Source organism: Mesocricetus auratus, unplaced genomic scaffold (assembly GCF_017639785.1).
Source record: "Mesocricetus auratus isolate SY011 unplaced genomic scaffold, BCM_Maur_2.0 Super-Scaffold_4256, whole genome shotgun sequence".
Taxonomy (NCBI): domain Eukaryota; kingdom Metazoa; phylum Chordata; class Mammalia; order Rodentia; family Cricetidae; genus Mesocricetus; species Mesocricetus auratus.
In genome coordinates this window covers 48,214,547-48,233,055 of record NW_024429182.1, presented here as the reverse complement: position 1 = coordinate 48,233,055, position 18,509 = coordinate 48,214,547, and the positions used below count along the sequence as shown (strand labels likewise).

The window sequence follows — 18,509 nt, the reverse complement described above, 5'->3', positions numbered from 1 at the left end:
ATAGAGCTATAGTCCTGAAAACAGCTTGGTATTGGCACAAAAACAGACAGGTAGACCAATGGAATCGAGTTGAAAACACTGTATTAACCCACAATCGTATGAACATCTGATCTTTGATAAAGAAGCTAAAAATACGCAATGGAATAAAGAAAGCATCTTCAACAAATGGTGCTGGCATAACTGGAGGCTGGCATGTAGAAGACTGCAGGTCGATCCATGTTTATCGCCATGCACAAAACTTAAATCCAAATGGATCAAAGACCTCAACATAAATCCAGCCACACTGAACCTCTTAGAAGAGAAAGTGGGTGGTACCTTTGAATGAATTGGTACAGGAGACAGCTTCCTGAACATAACACCAGTAGTACAGACAGTGAGATCAACAATTAATAAATGGGACCTCCTGAAACTGAGATGCTTCTGTAAGGTAAAGGACACCGTCAGCAAGACAAAAAGGCAGCCCACAGAATGGGAAAAAATATTCACTAACTCCACATCTGACAGAGGGTTGATCTCCAAAATTTACAAAGAACTCAAGAAGCAAGTCTCCAAAACACCAAAGAATCCAATTAAAAAGTGGGCTGCAGAACTAAATAGAGAATTTTCAATAGAGGAGTCTAAAATGGCTGAGAGGCACTTGAGAAAGTGCTCAACATCCTTAGCCATCCAGGAAATGCAAATAAAAACAACTCTAAGATACCATCTCACTCCTGTCAGAATGGCTAAAATCAAAAACACCAATGACAATTTATGCTGGAGAGGATGTTGTGAAAGGGGAACACTCCTCCATTGCTGGTGGTAGTGCCAACTGGTTCAGCCATTTTGGAAATCAGTATGGAGATTCCTCAGGAAAATGGGAATAAACCTACCACAAGACCCAGCAACTCCACTCTTAGGCATATATCCAAAAGATGTCCATTCATACAATAAGGATGTCTGTTCCACTATGTTCATAGCAGCATTATTTGTGATAGCCAGAACTTTGAAGCAACCTAGATGCCCCTCAGCCGAAGAGTGGATAGAGAAAATGTGGTACATTTACACAATGGGGTACTATTCAGCAGAAAAAAAAACCAATGGAATCCTGAGATTTGCAGGCAAATGGATGGTACTAGAAGAAACCATCCTGAATGAGGTAACCCAGTTACAAAAAGAGAAACATGGCATGTACTCTCTCATATATGGATTTTAGGCATAGATCTGGGGAGTGCCAGCCTACAATACCATGGCCAGAGAGTCTGGGAAACAGAAACTTCATTCAGTGGCTGATGGAAGAAGAGGCAGACTCCCATGGCTAAGCACTGAGCTGAACTCAAGAAAGCCAGTAACAGAGAGGGAGGACTGATGACCAAAGGAGTTAAGACTGGGCTGGTTTAACCCCAGAAACAGCTTACCTGACAAGGGTTAACTCTTGAATCCCAGGCTGATGCCTGGGAATCCAACATGGGACTGATCAAGACACCCTGAATGCGGGTGTCAGTGAGGAGGCCTAGGTAATCTATTGAGCCTTGGGCAGTAGATCAGTATTCATCCCGAGTATACACATGGACTTTGGACTCCCATCCAACAATCTGAGATGAACTCTCACCCTGAACTCTTGGGGGGAGGGTCTAGGCCCTGTCCTGGATGAAATGACAGTCTATGGACACCCCCATGGAGGGCCTCACCCTCCCTTGGGAAATGAGAGGATAATGGGGGAGTTGGGGGGGCACGGGAGGAGGGGAGGGAAAGGGAGAGGGACCTGGAACTGACTTGTGAACCAACCATGTTTCTAATCTAAATTTAAACTTAAAAATAAAGAAAATTTAATAAAAAAAAAGAATGAGCATGCTGCTGTTACTTTTGTAGATGTATGGCTTATAACAACTGATGGTCTTGTGGTAAAATTTGCTGACCAACCCATTCTTCCTTTCAATGTACCTTCTTCTTCATGGAACAGGAGCCCTTCTGTGGCATCTCTTAGGGGACTCAACAGGAAACTGCCATGAGTAGGGAAGTCAGATGACCTGGTCACCCGAATTTGAGTTCTTTACTTATAGAGTGGCCATTCCTCAATGAACAAGAGGGGTGATTACACCAAAGTGATCATTCTGTTGGGAGAGGAAGTGGCATTACCAGGGGGCAGGATGGGTACATCAGCCAAAATGATCCACTTGGAATACCTCCCAACCTCTTTTGCTTCAAATGATTCTGAGTTTTAAATAAATATGTGTGTTGGCTCTTTCTCATAAGCAGTACTGGCCTCTAAGTTGTATCATTTTGTATCTTTATTTGCACATCTGCTATTCAACAACAGCATTGCCCAAGTTGATCTGAGGAGTATCCCAAAATCGAGGAAAAGAGGGAAATGAAGAGTTCAGCAATGCTGAAGATCATCAACATAATCAAAATCCCCTGCAACAGAAAGAAACAATGGAGTCATGCTATTGGGTTTTCTAATCACAATGAAGTAGCCATTAGCACATAATACACCCTTACCTCTCAAATTAGGGAAGGATAATGGGAATATAAGTCATACCAGCATAGCATAGGATAACATTATTTTCTTTAAGAAAAGTCAAACAGGAATATTTACTAAATTATATGCAGGAAACTCTCCATTTCATAAACACAGTATCCATGGAGGAATGTGTATTCGAAAAGTGGTCTCTTGAAGGACAAAGACAGAAGAAATTCAAGAGGTAAGAAAATGGTAGAGATGAAAACAGAAAAGGCAAGGAAAAGAGAAAACTACTATTCCAGAAAAAGAGTAACACAGAAAAGGGACATGGAGAGAAAGCTAGGCTAAAAGCACCACCCACTCCCCCCAATCGCTACAGAAGACGTTTAAAGTAAATTGCACCGTGCCAACTAAGAGCATAGCCATACACACCTGGCCAGGAGTCCACAGGCAGATCCTGGCACAGAGCTGGTTGAAGCCTACCCTCTTCCAAGAGTGGATCCTTCTATTGCCATTGCAAATGTTCTATGCTAAAATTGTCTGTTGTGTCTTTATGATAGGTTGAATAACTATTTAAGATGACCTGTTTTTGTTTGCTTTTTTTTTTTTGCTCTTTACTTATTTTTTAAAATTTAAATTAGAGACAAGCTTGCTTCACAGGTTAATTCCATTTCCCACTCCCTCCCCTTCCCCCCCAGGATCCCCACCCAGTCCCCATTATGTTCCCCAGGGAGAGTGAGGCCCTCCATGGGGCATATCTATAGTCTGTCATTTCATTCAGGGCAGGGCCTAGGCCTTCCCCCAAGAGTTCAGGCTGAGAGGGCATCCCTCATTGTGGGATGGGCACCCAAAGTCCATTTGTATGCCAGGGATAAATACTGATATATTAATCAGGGCCCCATAGATTGCCCTAGGCTCCTCACTGACACCCACATTCAGGGGGTCTGTATCAGTCCCATGGTAGCCTCCCAGACATCAGCCTGGGGTCCAAGAACTCTGCCTTGTTCAGGTCAGCTGTTTCTGTGGGTTAAACCTCACGGTGTAAAGTATTTCAATACTTCACTCTTCTGTGACAGGAGCTGATTAATTTTCTTTTTTTGTTATTTGTTTTATCCTGAATAATGCTACAGCAGTGTCCTTGTAATACATGTTTATATACAAGTGCTTTAATTGCAGTATAGATAGATACTGGGCTAAAAGCCATGTGTGCCTTCTATGTAAATGAATGCTTTCTCCTTGCTCTGCCGTCTCAGATGATGATGCATGGTTTCATTCTGCCTTGCTTGCCACCCTACTTCCTCATTAATTCTTGACTGCTGTCTGGGAGCTTGATTGATGGATTCTGAATATATTGATTAATAAACTACCAGACTTTTGATAGAGAGACAGCAAGTTGAGGAATTTTATAGATGGATTTAATCAAACTGAGGAAATTCTTCCTCTGTTCTTGGCTTGTTGAGTGTTTTTATCATTTAATGATGAATTTAGTCAAATGTTTTCTATGTCAACTCAAATATCATGTGGGTTTCATCTTGTGTTTTGTTTATATGGTATAGTAAACACATAGATTTCCTTAAACATACATTCCATTCTTGATACACAGGATACCTGTGGTTGGTGATCTGTTACACACCACTAGATTCAGCATGCTTGTATTTAACTGGAGACTTTTATATTTGTATTTATAAGAAATATAGGTCTTTAGTTATCTTTGTGGGATTTTGGTGTTTCGGCCTGGTTAATTTCAGCCTTACAGAACAGCCAGGTGCTGTCACAGTAATGTCTTGTTAGTAAGGTTGTCTATCAGTTAACTTGAGCCTCAAACAATTAATGGCAACTGGCACGTTGAAGGAGGGCACTTTTGCTCCAGTAGTCTTGAATGAAAAAGATATAGTTGGTAATCCCCAAAGAGTTTGAGCTGCCTATGAGCTGTTGTATCTTGCAGTACATCTACTTTGGGATTTCTTAAGGACTACTGTTTAAGACTATGTGAGATGTACCAATGACAGCGGGTGATGGTTTTAGTACGATCCATTGATGCTCCAGTATACATCTTCTCTGAATACACACACACACACACACACACACACACACACACACACACACACACGAACATCTATATGTTATATACAAATATATATCTTCTTGCTGAAAAATCACAAAGAATGGTGACTAGATTATATTGGATTATTGGCAAAGAAGCTTGGTATATCTTGTTCCTACTAGCTGTCATTCATAGAGTCATTTCTTTTTATACATGTTTTCAGTTTGAGTTGGAAAAAGTTATAGGGGCTTCTGGAAGCTATTGCTCATTTTCCTCCATATATCCTTTATCGTAAGCAAGATTCAGTTCAAGTTGTGAGCATTGTTGAATCACAGTGTTGATGTCTACTGTAGGTTAAAATCTCAGGGTGTGAGGATGGGGCTGAGGAGTGGGAAGAAGTCAGAAGTTAGGCTTGTGGCTACAGTTTCTTGAGTACTCTTTTCCTTTATTCACTGTACCACTTTAGGACAGGACACTTTATCTTGTCCTCATCTATTGAGGGCCCAGGTCACTGTAGACCTATCTTGAGTGGACACTGGCCCTTCATCTCTCTCATAGTTAGATTTCAGAAGGCCAACACTGACATACAGCTGTGACACATAAGCAGTGCCTGTGTTCTCTAACATTCCATTTAGAAATTCCAATCCTAAGCTTTTCTTTTACACATTTCTAGTTTGTAAACAGCAGCGTTTTAAGGTGGTTTTCTTGCTTTGTTTTGTTTTTGTTTTTGTTTTTGTTTTTTTTATAAGACAGGGTTTCTCGGTATTGTTTTGGAGGCTGTCGGTCCAGCCCGGCCTCAAACTCACAGAGATCCGCCTGCCTCTGCCTCCCGAGTGCTGGGATTAAAGGCGTGCGCCACCAACGCCCGGCAGTTTTAAGGTTTTTAAATGTTGAGTTTTGTTTTATTTGTAGCACTTTGTTCTCAGAGAAGGGCTGATTTGAAAAGTTCTGCTCAGCATGACCAGGACTAGTTCCCTCTTTCTGTCTCCACCCCCAATTTTGGAGGTCACACCACATGCTATCTTAGAACAGCTCTCTTTTACTTGAACCCCATTTTCTTAGGTAGTTTTGAACTTCTTCAGCAATTTTGGGGTGGACTGTGATCCAAACTATTGCCTCATCTCAACTAAGCATGAACTCTACCATGAAGTTAGTCACATTAGTGGTCTTTAATATGCCTACTAGACTATTAGTTTATTTCTATATATATACTCATCTGTTGCTTTTACATTGTTTTATACCAATTAATGTTATATTTTGGACAGAGCAGAAATGTCTGTTTTCAGTTTATCACACTTTATCAGAATCTAAATAGAATATAATATAAATATTAAAACCAAATAAAACCCAGTTATAATATATATATATATATAACTGTAATATATATCACAGTTATAATGTATATTGGGAACTTTGAACCAGAAGGATACCTCTATGCCACTATCTTTTAGTATCATTTCTATTTATAGTATCTTTATTTCACTTTTATAAGTTATTGAGTGTTTATTGTTCTACTCCACAATGCCTGATAGAATGTTGGTCTAGGACAGTGTACTCCTGACTGTTTTGAGCTAAAGGAAATACACATGTGTCCATAATACTATCCAGATGGTGCTGACTGGGTGCTGACCTTTTTTGTTTAAACCATCTGCTTCTCACTCCAGAAGTGGCACAGGGTACTTACAATGAATAGGACGGTAATAGCACCACACTGAATGCCATCTGGAGAATAGCCACAGATGAATTCTCCATCTAGAAGGAAACCAAATATGAGGAGAATGATTCCAGCTGCTGCTCCCAGGGCACTAAGTATATTCATCACCTGGCTCAATCTTATCTGCAATAGAATCAGAACATAACACAAGACTCAGGCCTACCTTGCATCACAGACAGAACAGTAGGGGGTGTGTGAGTATTGGAGAGCTGGATTAGTCAAAACACCAAGAAAACACCATGTGACAATTTAAAACATTTACAACTCATAATACACAGTGAATAAGAGAAGTAAGCCAACCTTTGATAACCTCTCCATGTCTCACATTCTGTGCTTGGGTTAACTTCCATTCAAATAGAGGTAGCTATGGCCTGTTTAAATGTTCATTTAAAGACTGTATTTAACCAAACACTGCATTTCTCTGTCACTTTTTCATCTTATTAAAATTATAAACTTTTAGGGCTGGTGAAATGGCTTAGCAGATAAAGGCACTTGCCACCTGAAAACCTGAGCTCCATCCTTGGGAACCAGGGGTATAGGAAAGAACCAGCTCCTTCAAGCCATCTTCTGACTTCCACAGGTACACTGTGACTTCCATGGGTACACTGTGGCTGCCACGGGTATGCTGTGACTTCCATGGGTACGCTGTGATTTCCACGGGTACGCTGTGACTTCTACGGGTACGCTGTGACTTCCACGGGTACGCTGTGACTTCCACGGGTACACTGTGACTTCCACGGGTACACTGTGGCTGCCACGGGTATGCTGTGACTTCCATGGGTACCCTGTGACTTCCACGGGTACGCTGTGACTTCCACGGGTACGCTGTGACTTCCACGGGTGCGCTGTGACTGCCATGGGTACGCTGTGACTTCCATGGATACGCTGTGACTTCCACGGGTACGCTGTGACTTCCACGGGTACACTGTGACTTCCACGGGTACACTGTGACTTCCACGGGTACACTGTGACTGCCACGGGTACGCTGTGACATCCATGGGTACGCTGTGGCTGCCACGGGTACGCTGTGACTTCCACGGGTACGCTGTGACTTCCACGGGTACGCTGTGACTACCACAGGTACACTGTGGCGTGGACATGCACCCTTCTCCCCATACATACCCAATAAATAAAAGTAAACACATTTTTTAATTACAAAATTTTAGGGCGTTCTTTGATCCAAATTACTTTCTGATTTTATTAATTACTATCTAATGTCTTTGTTTCTTTGAGTGAAATAGAATATGTCTACAAATTTGCGCAGATCAGCAATGTATTATTTACCTTTGGGGTCCATTTATGATTTCATTAGGTTGTCTACATTGTACTTTCCTGTGAGTCAAACTATGGCCTATTAAAGCATCTGATATGGACTAGGCATCAAAACTACGTATGGAAAGACTGAATGACTGGATTACTGAGACCCAATCTGTAATAATGACCTGAGACCATGGGTAAGTCATTGAACTGTTCTGTTCCTGTGTCTTCATGTAGAGCATGAGACTCAAATATGATAACCTGGAAAAGTCTCCTGATAACTAATGGCTTCTGATTCTATGATGATTTTCAAATTACTCAGCAATTATACTTTTATGAGGTAGAAATAGAACTCACCAGAGAGTCTGTAGTTTTCCTTTTCAGTGCAATCAGAAAGGCTCCAGAGTTAATGAACTACAAACAAACAAATAATCTTCATGATGGATATGGTAAGCTGATGCGGAGGCTTTCTCGGGTCAGATCTCTGCCTGCTTCTTCCCTATGCTTCCCTCGTAAGGTAAGGTCACAGAAACCCCAGGGGAGTGAGGAGGGTAAGCCACCTCCCACAACTGTCCACAGAACAGGACAAAAAGGCCGGATCTGCTTTAGTCTGAGCCACCTGTTTAAAGAAGAGGCTGTTTCTACCTTACTGGACTTTCATTTCCTCATCCATTTTCCTGTTATTGATATAATGACTCAGCTTCCAGCTTCCAAATGACACCAGTGTCATCAGTTTAAGAACACTAAGGTCATATAGCACTATACTTGGATGGGAACACTAGGTACAATTTCATCCAACAAACTGCAGAGAGAGAGAGAGAGAGAGAGAGAGAGAGAGAGAGAGAGAGAGAGAGAGAGAGAGAGAGAGAGAGGAAGGGAGGGAGGGAGGAAGAAAAGAAGAGAGGAAGGAAGAAACAACACACATTAATTTTTATGGAGGTGGGTCAAATATGGCAGCCTCATTGCCTAGTGGAAACTGAAAATCTGAGTTCTAGCCAGCTGTATTTAAAATTTCAGCCTCTTCTTCCAGCCCCCTTAGTAGCGGATGCTTCCCAAGACTGTCAGACAGACAATGAACCTCCCCGCTTTATACCCGGATACCTACTGTTCCCATCCTTTGTGTGACCTTTCCATCTAATTAAACAACCCCTCATCCTGTAAGCCCTGGTCCAGCTGGAAATGACTATGGGTAGTTCCCTTTACACTTAGATACTTTTCCTCTGGAAGCAGCTTCTATGTCCTCTGCAAAATACTTGTTATGCCCCATGGTACGAGGACTTGTGACCAGGTACTGCCCTCTACTGAATCCTACACCCTACCCACTCTCTGATGCTAAGTAGGTGCTAAGTTAATGTACACTACATGATGTGATTAAATAAGCATCTCTATGTGGCTCAGTAGGCACACCCTGTCCCTGCTTCTTCACTTTCTGTAGAGCAAATTGTTTGCTTATCAGAAGCAACCTAATATAGGTATAAGAAGTATGCTGATCTCTTAGCATGGTTTCTTTCTTATTAGACTGAATGTCCATTGGAGGATAATCACTGAAATTGGATCCACACCGTCTTGCTCTGTGAATACAGTTTATCATATATTGCAAGTAATTTTAGATGAATTAATGGACCAATAAACAACCATAAAGCCAAAAGGAATATTCCCTCCAAATTTCATGACTCAAAGATGAGCTACCATCAATTCTGGTGATTCAGTGGAGGATAGAAGTAATTAATTGCAAAGGGGTTAATATCTTTGTGGCATTTTCTACAGAATCATATACCCAAATCTGTCTTGTTTTATGTAAGAATTCATTTACTAACACCTTGCCTGGATGACATGCCTTGAAATTGAACTAAATGTACTATACTCACCAAAGCAGAGCCCCAGAATGGATATCCTGAGATAAATATAAAAGGGAACCTTGGGTATGGGTTTACCAAGGTGAAAAGGAAAACAACTCCAAACGAAAAGTTCATGATTCCAAACAGGATCTGGGTGGTCTGCAAACAGAGGGGAAAGTGAGCTCAGAAGAAGCATGGGTTGGGCTCATTCTACTCAAATCTTTAGTTCAAGGATTTGGCAGGTACCCTCTTTAGTCTACAGGAGGATAATGGACATCCCTTTACAATACACCTTAATGTTTTCTTGATTCCTCCATTTGATAATTGCTAAGAGGAGAATGAGTCAAACCAACTGTTCCCAAGCTCAACTTCAGCTGGTGCTGTGAGTGGAAGCTCCCAAGCCCTATTCTTCACTCACTAAACCCCCCAGCTCTTCAGCTCATGCATGTGAATGTTGAATTTAAATTACAAAGCAGCCTGGCCTCAAGGGGACACACAGAAAAGCCCTCTTGGAGGATTGTTCTTCTGAACCTTCTGAAGCCTGGATGGCTTGGTCTTCATTCTCCCTGCCCTATGCTTGTAAGACACATTTTCCACACACTGTTAATGTTATGCCGGGAGTCCATAGGTGCTAGAGAAGCCTAGGAGAATAACAAAAAGAACGAAGGCATATGCCCCAGGGGTCATGACATCTCAGATCCTTTCACTATACTTCCTCGGTCTGGGTGAGCTCTTTCTCAGTACCAACATTTAGTGGCTGAATCCTAAGAGGTATGTACATATTTTCATCACACAGGTTGACTATCCGTCTTGAATGCCCCACTACCAACTCAATCCATATGTCCTAAAATGGGCTCATTTTCTCCCTTTAAGCCTGATTTTAGGACTTCGTTGTCTCTGTTGTTGCTGTCATCATTTTAGGCTTGGGAACTTTTCAAGTTCCCTGATTGCAACAATCCCAAAGCAGCTAACTTTCCTATTATCTCTACTTGTGAAATCATGCATACTTCAGCCAGCAAAGTGGCTCAGCAGGTAAAGGTGCCTGACCCCAAGCCTAACAAGTCGAGTTCCATCCCGGGAGCCTAGAAGGTGGAAGGAGAGAGTGGACTCCTGAAAATTTTCCTCTGACTTCCACACATGAGCAGTAAGTGGCATGCTTATGAACATATGTGTACAAAAACAAATGAACACAGGTAAAACATAAATAGCAATTTGACAGGAATTATAAAAACATACATATGTGAGTTTTATACCATTTTCCTGTTATAGGCAATACTGGGATTCTTAATTCATAACTTTTATGTTTCTCCCACATGTTGGTGAACATGTAGAGATATTTCTCCATTGTCCATCATCATGCAGAGCACTCACAGGCTTCTTTCATTTAGCAATATGAAAATGAGATTCTTTATGCTTCCTCCTGGCATGTTAGCTCATTTCTTGTACCACCGAACACTTTTCTACTGTGTGGGTATAACATGACTAATTTATCAGGCAGGTTGATTCTTTTTTAGTCTTCTTAAATCTTTTAAGTCTAGAGTGACCTCTCCCAGCTTTCCTCTACCACCCGCCATGCTTCCCATACATCACCTACCAGTGTTTTCTGCATCTAGTATGATTCTGTTTTTCCCTTTCGTTTACACTTGTTGAGATTCCATCCTTTTGTCAGAGTCTGGATTAAATGTCCAATTCTTTGTGAAATGTGCTTGTCCACTTTTCATTGGAAATAACTACTCCAACTCTGGGGCTTCCACTGTCACTATCACCATTTATGCTCTCATTAGATTAGAAAATATTGAAATATATATCTCAATATTTTCATGCTATTATTGTTCGAATGACACCTTTATTTTCCTCAGTGAGGAAAAGCTAGTTTTTATTTATTTCTGTGAATACAGCAACTAACATAGTTGCTTGCTCCTAGTTCTATTTCTGTTAGTGTATTATAAACTATTTCATTCAAGATTGGACTCCATTGTATGTGAAGAGATGCTGAAGCAGATTGTACTAGTGGTCTTCCATGTGCCACAGGATGATCTTTCTTATATTTGTTTTTTTTCTGAAAAAAAGATTACTTTCTATATTCCATTATGGGAGGCTGGAATTCAAAGGACAAAATATTCTCAAAGATGTGGGTTACATTACAACCTCAAATGTATGTGACTACCTCTCACCTACCCATTATCTTAAGAAAGTTTGGTAGATAAAATTAGTATTTGTAGAATGAACAAGATTGACTGATAGAGAAATGAATGTTTGCCAGGACCCCACCACTAGATAAAGAACTACAGGCAACTAAGGACTGATGAGAAACAGAAAATTAGTCTTTTAAGCCTCCACCCCACCCTGTGAATTGATGATCCAAGTACAAGTGGTCAGCAACACTTATCAGAACCAGAAGATTGTATTTATGTATTTGTGTATTTATGCATATATGTAACAATCAAAAAGAGACTACAGTTTTGAGAGGGAACAGTGGAACTAGGTTGATGGGAGATTATGTACTTACATTTTTAATTTAAGAAATAAAAGAAGCTCTTCTAAAAATCTTTATACTTATATGCAAAAATAAGCATACATGTGAATGTTGTATAAAACTGTGAGTTCTGAGCTTTTCTTGGGCAGGTATAAAAATATATTCTAAGCAAGGGAATCTGGCCTAACTTCTACTTGATTGTCATTTTTCCTTTTTCTCTCTGAAATTGACTAGAAGAATCTCAAAGATGGTTAGCTTGGAGGCTATGACTTTTAAGAGTCCAGGAACGCTGAATTTATTCATCTTGTATTTTCCTGCTGGAAGAATCTTGTGCATAATTTATATAGAAGCACAATACTTTTTAAAGTGAGTAGGGATGGAAGTTGGAGTTCATTCCCATTGGAGAATGTGTGTCAACAGATAGTTTCTTACCCATCCCCCATCCTCAGTAGAGGGACACATTTACTCACCCCTAAGATCTTCAATTTTCTAATAAGGACTTTCTGCACTCGGTTTTGGGATTCATAGGCTGTGGCTGTAAGTTCTGTTGTTCGGTACTCAGGACTGGTGACCTCTGGAGGAAGTACCAGGAGCACAGGGCTGTGCATGTTGTTTGAACCCATGATGGTATAGTTGGTATTTTAAAGTGGAAGAAAAGGATGTAGCCGGTACTCCCATTTAGACCATGTTTGTTTCCTGTACTGAGGCTATCTAGAGCACTGCCATTGTTGTACTTTGGCTTAGAATTGTAGAACCATAAAGTCACAGAGTCATAGAATCTCAGGAATGGTCAAGAGCCCAAAGATATGAGTTAAAGTGCCCACATCTGTGTATTGGATTGGAGAAGCTGACTAGTGGTCTTGGTTTTGTCAGAAAACATTGTGTCCTTGGACAAGTCACATAGTCCTCTGTTCTTACAACTTCCTCATATGTATTTTAACCTGTGAAATCTTTTAGTTCTCAAATTTCCAGCTTTTTTCATTTCAGATGTAGGGAGGACAAAACCTTTCAGGTCTTAGAACTAATAAGTCAATTTTTTTTTAAAGCACATGCTGCTTGTCACTTGAAAGATATTTTTTTGCCACCTCATTTTAGTAGCTTTATGTTATAAACTACCCCAACGCATCGTGGCTTCAAAGAACTGCATTTTTATTTTGTGTACATTCTGTGGACATTTACATTGCTGCTTTTCCAGGCTGGTGCTGTTCTATTAATCCCTGCCAAATTTCCTCACACATCTGTGACCCACTAGTGGATTGTGTAGAGTTAGATGAGTGAGGGGTGGCCTCAGTCACACATCCAATAATTGTAGACTTTTGTTGTGTATTGTTTTTCTTGTTTTTCAGGACAATAATGCCCTTCAGACTCATGCTGAGTCATTTGCAAGTATTCCATTAGCCTAGGCAAATTCTGTAGGCAGTTTAAACTCAAGTGATAAATAGACTACTTCATTAGTGGATGTGGCCTGTCAAATTGCAAGAACATGAATGAACAAAAGAAAGAATGTATTTGTTTTAGGTGTGTGTGTGTGTGTGTGTGTGTGTGTGTCTTTGTGAGTGTTTGTTACTTGTGTGCAGGCATCTATGGAGGCCAGAAGAGGTCAGCACATTTCCTGGAGCTAGATCTAGAGGTAATTTTGAGCTGCTCAATATGGGTTCCCTGTAAGAATACTCTTAACTACAGTTATCTCTGCAATACTGTGGGATATACTCGTATGTATATGTATGTGTACATGTGTATGTGTATGTATGTTGTGTGTATATATTTTTTGTTTATTTATTATTTTTATTACAATTTTTTAGAAAAGAGCTTGCTTCACATGTCAATCCCAGTTCCCTCTTCCTCCCCTCCTCCCACACTCCCCCACCAAACCCCCCAGCCTCCCACCCTATCCCCACTTCCTTCCACGTAGGGGATATCCAGAGTCTGTCATTTTGCCTAGGGCAGGGTTCAGGCCCTCCCCCAAGAGTCTAGACTGAAAGAGCATCCCTCTCTGTGTTGTGGACACGCGAAGTCCATTTGTATGCCAGGGATAAACACTGATCCACTTGCCCAGGGCCCCATAGGTTGCCCAGGCCTCCTCACTGACTCTCACACACAGGGGGTCTGGATCAGTCCCATGCTGGCCTCCAAGCTGTCGGTATGGGGTCCAAGAGCTCTCCCCTGTTTAGGTCAGCTGTCTCTGCTGGTTTTGCCAGCCCATTCTTTGCCCATTTGTTCATTGATCCTCTCTCTCTGTCACTGGGTTCCAGGGATTCAGTTCAGTGTTTAGCTGTGGGTGTTTGCCTCTGCCTCTATCAGTCACTGGATGAAGGTTCTAGGATGGCATATCAGGTAGACGCCAAGTTCATTATCAGGAATGGGCATTTAAGGTAGTCTCTCCACTATTGATTAGCTTGCCAGTTGGTGTCATCCTTGTAGATAGCTAGAGGTCTCACTGGTGTCAGATCTCTCTTCAAACCTATGACTCCTTCCATTATGGTATTTCTCATCCTGTTCTCCCCCTATTCTACCCCCAACTCAACCTTCCTGTTCCCCCATGACCCTCCTCTCTCCTCCTCTCTCTGTTTCCCAGTCCCCCGTGTCCCCCCCCCCCCCGTGTTCCTAATCTGTTCAGGAGTCTTGCCTCATTCCTCTTCTCTGGGATACCACGAATATCTCACTTAGGTTCTTTCCTGTTTCCCAAACTCTCTGTCAGTGGAAATGCAGACTGTCACTCTCCTGATCCATGTCTAAAATCCATATATGAGTGAGTATATACCATGTTTCTCTTTTTGTGACTGGGTTACCTCACTCAGGGTGGTTTCTTCTAGTAACATCCATTTGCCTGCAAATTTCAAGATTCCATTGTTTGTTTCCACTGAGTAGTACTCCATTGTGTAAATGTACCACATTTTCTCTATCCACTCTTCAGTTGAGGAGCATCTAGGTTGCTTCCAGGTTCTGGCTATTACAAATAATGCTGCTATGAACATAGTGGAACAGATGTCCTTGTTGTATGAATTTGCATCTTTTGGATATATGCCTAAGAGCAGAGTTGCTGGGTGTTGTGGTAAATTGATTCCCATTTTCCTGAGGAATCTTCATACTGATTTCCTGTGTGTGTTTCTTGATTATACTAATAATACTACTCTCTATGAGCTTATGAGGGACAATTACATTCAAACTACCATAATCTTATCTTGATGCTAACTATTCTTGGGAAGTTATGATGATGTAAGTGGTCAGACCAAGTTCAAGGCTTCTCTGATTCCCTTGCTGGGGGGTTGTAAGAAAGGCTCCCAGGTCCTTTTATTTATATCATATTGTAGATAAAACTTATTTTTCTTTGTTTTGAAATGTGTTGTCTTACTATTGAAAAATGCCCTCCTTCCAAAGACACATATCCAACTGTAGAGAGCAGGACAGTGACAGGTATCTTCTGCCTGGGGGTCTCCAAGTCCTCTGGGTGTTTTTTGCTCTTTAAATTATAAACACTGACTCTAGACCTTATCTCATGAAGGACTGTGAAAAGTTCAGTTATTTTGGAGAGTAATAAGGAGACAAGAGACGAAGAAACAACTGGGATTTCTGATTTGCTGAGTTGTCCTGAGCTGTTGTCTTGGCTTTTATGGATGATGACTCTTCCTCATTGTGTTGTCATTGTATTGAATCCTTATTAACCTCAAGTATAACAGAGCATTTAAAAATGTATAGATTATTTTAAAATAAAAATTGCAAACATTTCTATAGAACCCAAAAGGATAGGCATTAGGGAGTTCCCACTGGATGTGTCTTCTGAAATGCACTTTGTAATTTCTATTCATTCATCTATTAGCATGTCCATATTACCTCTCTCTATATAGTGTTCCTTTTTGACTACCAGGGATTTTTCTGTCAAAAATAAAGTAGTATTTGATTCATGAGGTCAGATGATTTTTTTAATGCTCTTGCTCTTTCTGCTATCTAAGAAAAAATATAAAAGGTTTGTGTTAATATGTTTGGGCTGTCATGACCAAGTTCCTGAGATTGGAGGAATTTAAACAATTTTATGATTCTAGAAAATGGAAAATATTAAATCTTGATGCCAGTAAACTTAGATTTTAATTTTTTAAGACTAATATAATTGCAACATATCTCACTTCCTTTTGCTCCATCCAGTCTCTCCTATAAACCCCTACTTGCTCTCCTTCAAATTCATGGCCTCTTTTTTCACTAATTGTGAATATATGCGTTTCTATATATAACCTGTTCAGTCTTTAGAATGTTATTTGTATGTATGTTCCCATGAATAACTACTTGTCATTGGAAAATCATTCGGTGTGCCCTTTTCTGAGAAAGATCTTCTCCTGCTCCCATGTTTTCTCAGTTACCTGTAGTTCTTTGTGTAGGATGAGGGATCATGGACTTTTCCTCATCAGTCTGGAATATCACTTAGTGTCATCCTCATTCAGTTCATGTTTGGGAAATAATGTTGGCATGTTACTACAAGACACACTCTCACAGCAAGCTCTGTGATTATGTCACTCTTACAAACTCTGACCCCTCCTTCCACAGTGTTCCCTGAGCCTTAAGTGTGATTTTGGTTTGTATATGTTTCCACTAATACTGTGTTCCACAAGTCTACACTTTGAGTCATTGTGTTTTACTGTAGTGGGCTATGTCTGTTGTAAAGAGAAGTTTCCTTGACCTAGGGTGAAGTCTACACTTGTTTGTAAAATGGAACTGACTGGAATGTCCCCTCCCTGAGGGCCAGCTTTCATGGTCAGAAGGCACCATACAAGCTTCCAAAAGAGGGTGGTAACCAACAGTCCTACCAAGTTATGATGCCAATTAACTACATCAACCAACATGGCACAATAAGCCAAGGGTGTAGAAATAGTGCCACACAAATCTTGGTGGAAAACAAAAGTTCTCTAATTATACTAAAGACCCATTCAGCAGGAGAGAAACCATGCCTGGTATTGGAAACCTAGTTTTCAGGCTGGTGAAATCATGGTTATTGAAGGATAATCTAGAACCCATAATTTATTAAACCAGCATATCCCTAACAAGAATCTATAAACAATTGTTCTTATACCTAAAAACTTAGGTTTTTATGATGGTTCTCTTCTTGGCTTTCAGGTGGCTGATTTCTTCTGATGCCTTCATATGACATTTCCTCAGCTCCCTGGTGTCTTTATGTAAGCCTCTCTCTTCCTTACCCTTCCCTTGTCCCTCCCCATCTCTACCTCTATCTCTATCTCTGTATTTCTTTTTTTCCATCTCCTTAAACCATTCTCTCTCTGTCTCTCTGTCTCTCTGTCTCTATGTCTGTCTCTGTCTCTCTGTCTCTCTCTCTCTCCCTCTGTGTGTGTGTGTGTCTAAAGAGTTTCACAGTGTGTTCCAAGTTGGCTTCAAGCTCACTAGCCCAGGCTGGCTTTAAAGTCCCAATTCTTCTTCATATTCTTGAGTGCTAGAAATATATGCATGTGCCACTGTAGGAGGGTACTGGGTACTGCTTCCACCATGAAGGTCACACTCTTCTATTTTCATTGGAACCTAGTATCTTCAAAAGCTCTATTTCCAATATCATATTAGGAGTTAGGAGTTTTGCATCAGAATTTAGAGGCAGCCTATTTCAGTCCAAAGCAAAAAGATAATTTGATTAATACTATAAAACAACATCTATCATCTATTTGTCTGTCATCCATCTATCATCTATCTATCCATTCATCTATGCAATAATGATTTGTCCAGGCATACATCTATGGCATACAATTTTTAGTCTAAGACAAGTTTCTGTGGAACAGAATAACCTCCCTTTCATGGTGTTCACTATTTTAAAAAAGCATGACTCTTACAGATATTTTTCTGGAGTTTCAAAATAAGCTCTCCAGTTTCATCATGTATAAAGATGCTAAGGAGTCTTTTTTCAGTCATGTTAGTCTATGGCATGACCTGGCTTCAGAGTTTTACAAAATTTCCCCATCTTTTGCTTCTAATTAAGCATTTATATACAAGAATTTGGGTGACACTGCTCATGATACTTGAAAATGCTTTTCAGAGTACATAAATATAATGAAGATGATTGCTGCCACTTTTTTTCTGGGGAAAGTAGGGAAAGAGAGTGAGGAGCTCAGGATTTGAGTTCCTAGATCAAGCACCATAGACATGACCCACTGCTGTGTGTTCTGCAGGATCCTCTTCTCATCCCTAGCTACAGAGTTTACATTGCTGAAAACTAAGTGCAGAATCTCATTTAGCAACTGGCTGGATTACAATGCAAGGTGAAGTTTCTGCCCTTCGGGGACACTGATATTAAAGTAGGGACATTGGTAAGAACAAATGCGATTCTAAAGTTTAAATGGCTAACTATAGTAAGACTTTGCAAATCTGAAAACATTGAACCTGGAATTCTGATGAGTCCACCACTATTTTCAGGGGAGGAGGTCCCTCAGTCCCAAGTGGGGCCTGGCTATTTATGAGAATATACCCTTATCTGAAAAGACTATGATGGCCTCTCCTGGAGGAGCTACTATGTCAGGCAATCCTGCTCATTGTCAGAGCACACTTCCATCCACCCTCATTGTTTCTGTACTATGACTGGACTTAAATGGCCACAGGCCCCAACTTTTAGGTAGAAAATGTGGCTCAGGAAACTTGTTAGACTACATGAAAAGTAACTGATATCCAACATTATGTGCTTCAAAATTATTCCTTACCTTTAATATCTATTTTTATGAATATTCTTGAGGTTTCTGTATTTATAGATTTGGAAG

At 40.6% G+C, this 18,509-nt stretch overlaps 1 protein-coding gene across 1 annotated transcript; it reads right to left on the bottom strand.

Annotated features, from left to right (window-relative positions):
• Positions 1 to 2,249: 2,249 nt before the first annotated feature.
• Ms4a5 (membrane spanning 4-domains A5) lies at positions 2,250 to 12,512 on the bottom strand. The gene is made up of 5 exons (XM_005063820.4): positions 12,240 to 12,512; positions 9,324 to 9,452; positions 7,813 to 7,869; positions 6,169 to 6,321; positions 2,250 to 2,394 (listed from the first exon to the last, which is right to left on the bottom strand). Exons 1-5 carry the CDS (start codon positions 12,390 to 12,392, stop codon positions 2,287 to 2,289), a joined length of 600 nt encoding a protein of 199 aa, XP_005063877.1. The 5' UTR covers positions 12,393 to 12,512; the 3' UTR covers positions 2,250 to 2,286.
• Positions 12,513 to 18,509: the final 5,997 nt, after the last annotated feature.

Bases quoted from the DNA above. Each gene is read 5' to 3' on its own strand.
- Ms4a5 (XM_005063820.4), bottom strand. From the start codon at position 12,392: ATGGGTTCAAACAACATGCACAGCCCTGTGCTCCTGGTACTTCCTCCA. The intron at 6,322-7,812 runs GTGAGTTCTATT...ATTCTATTGCAG, and splicing joins GGAAAACTACAGACTCTCTG to ATAAGATTGAGCCAGGTGAT. The intron at 2,395-6,168 runs GTAAGTACCCTG...TTTCTGTTGCAG, and splicing joins CTATTACCGTCCTATTCATT to GGGATTTTGATTATGTTGAT.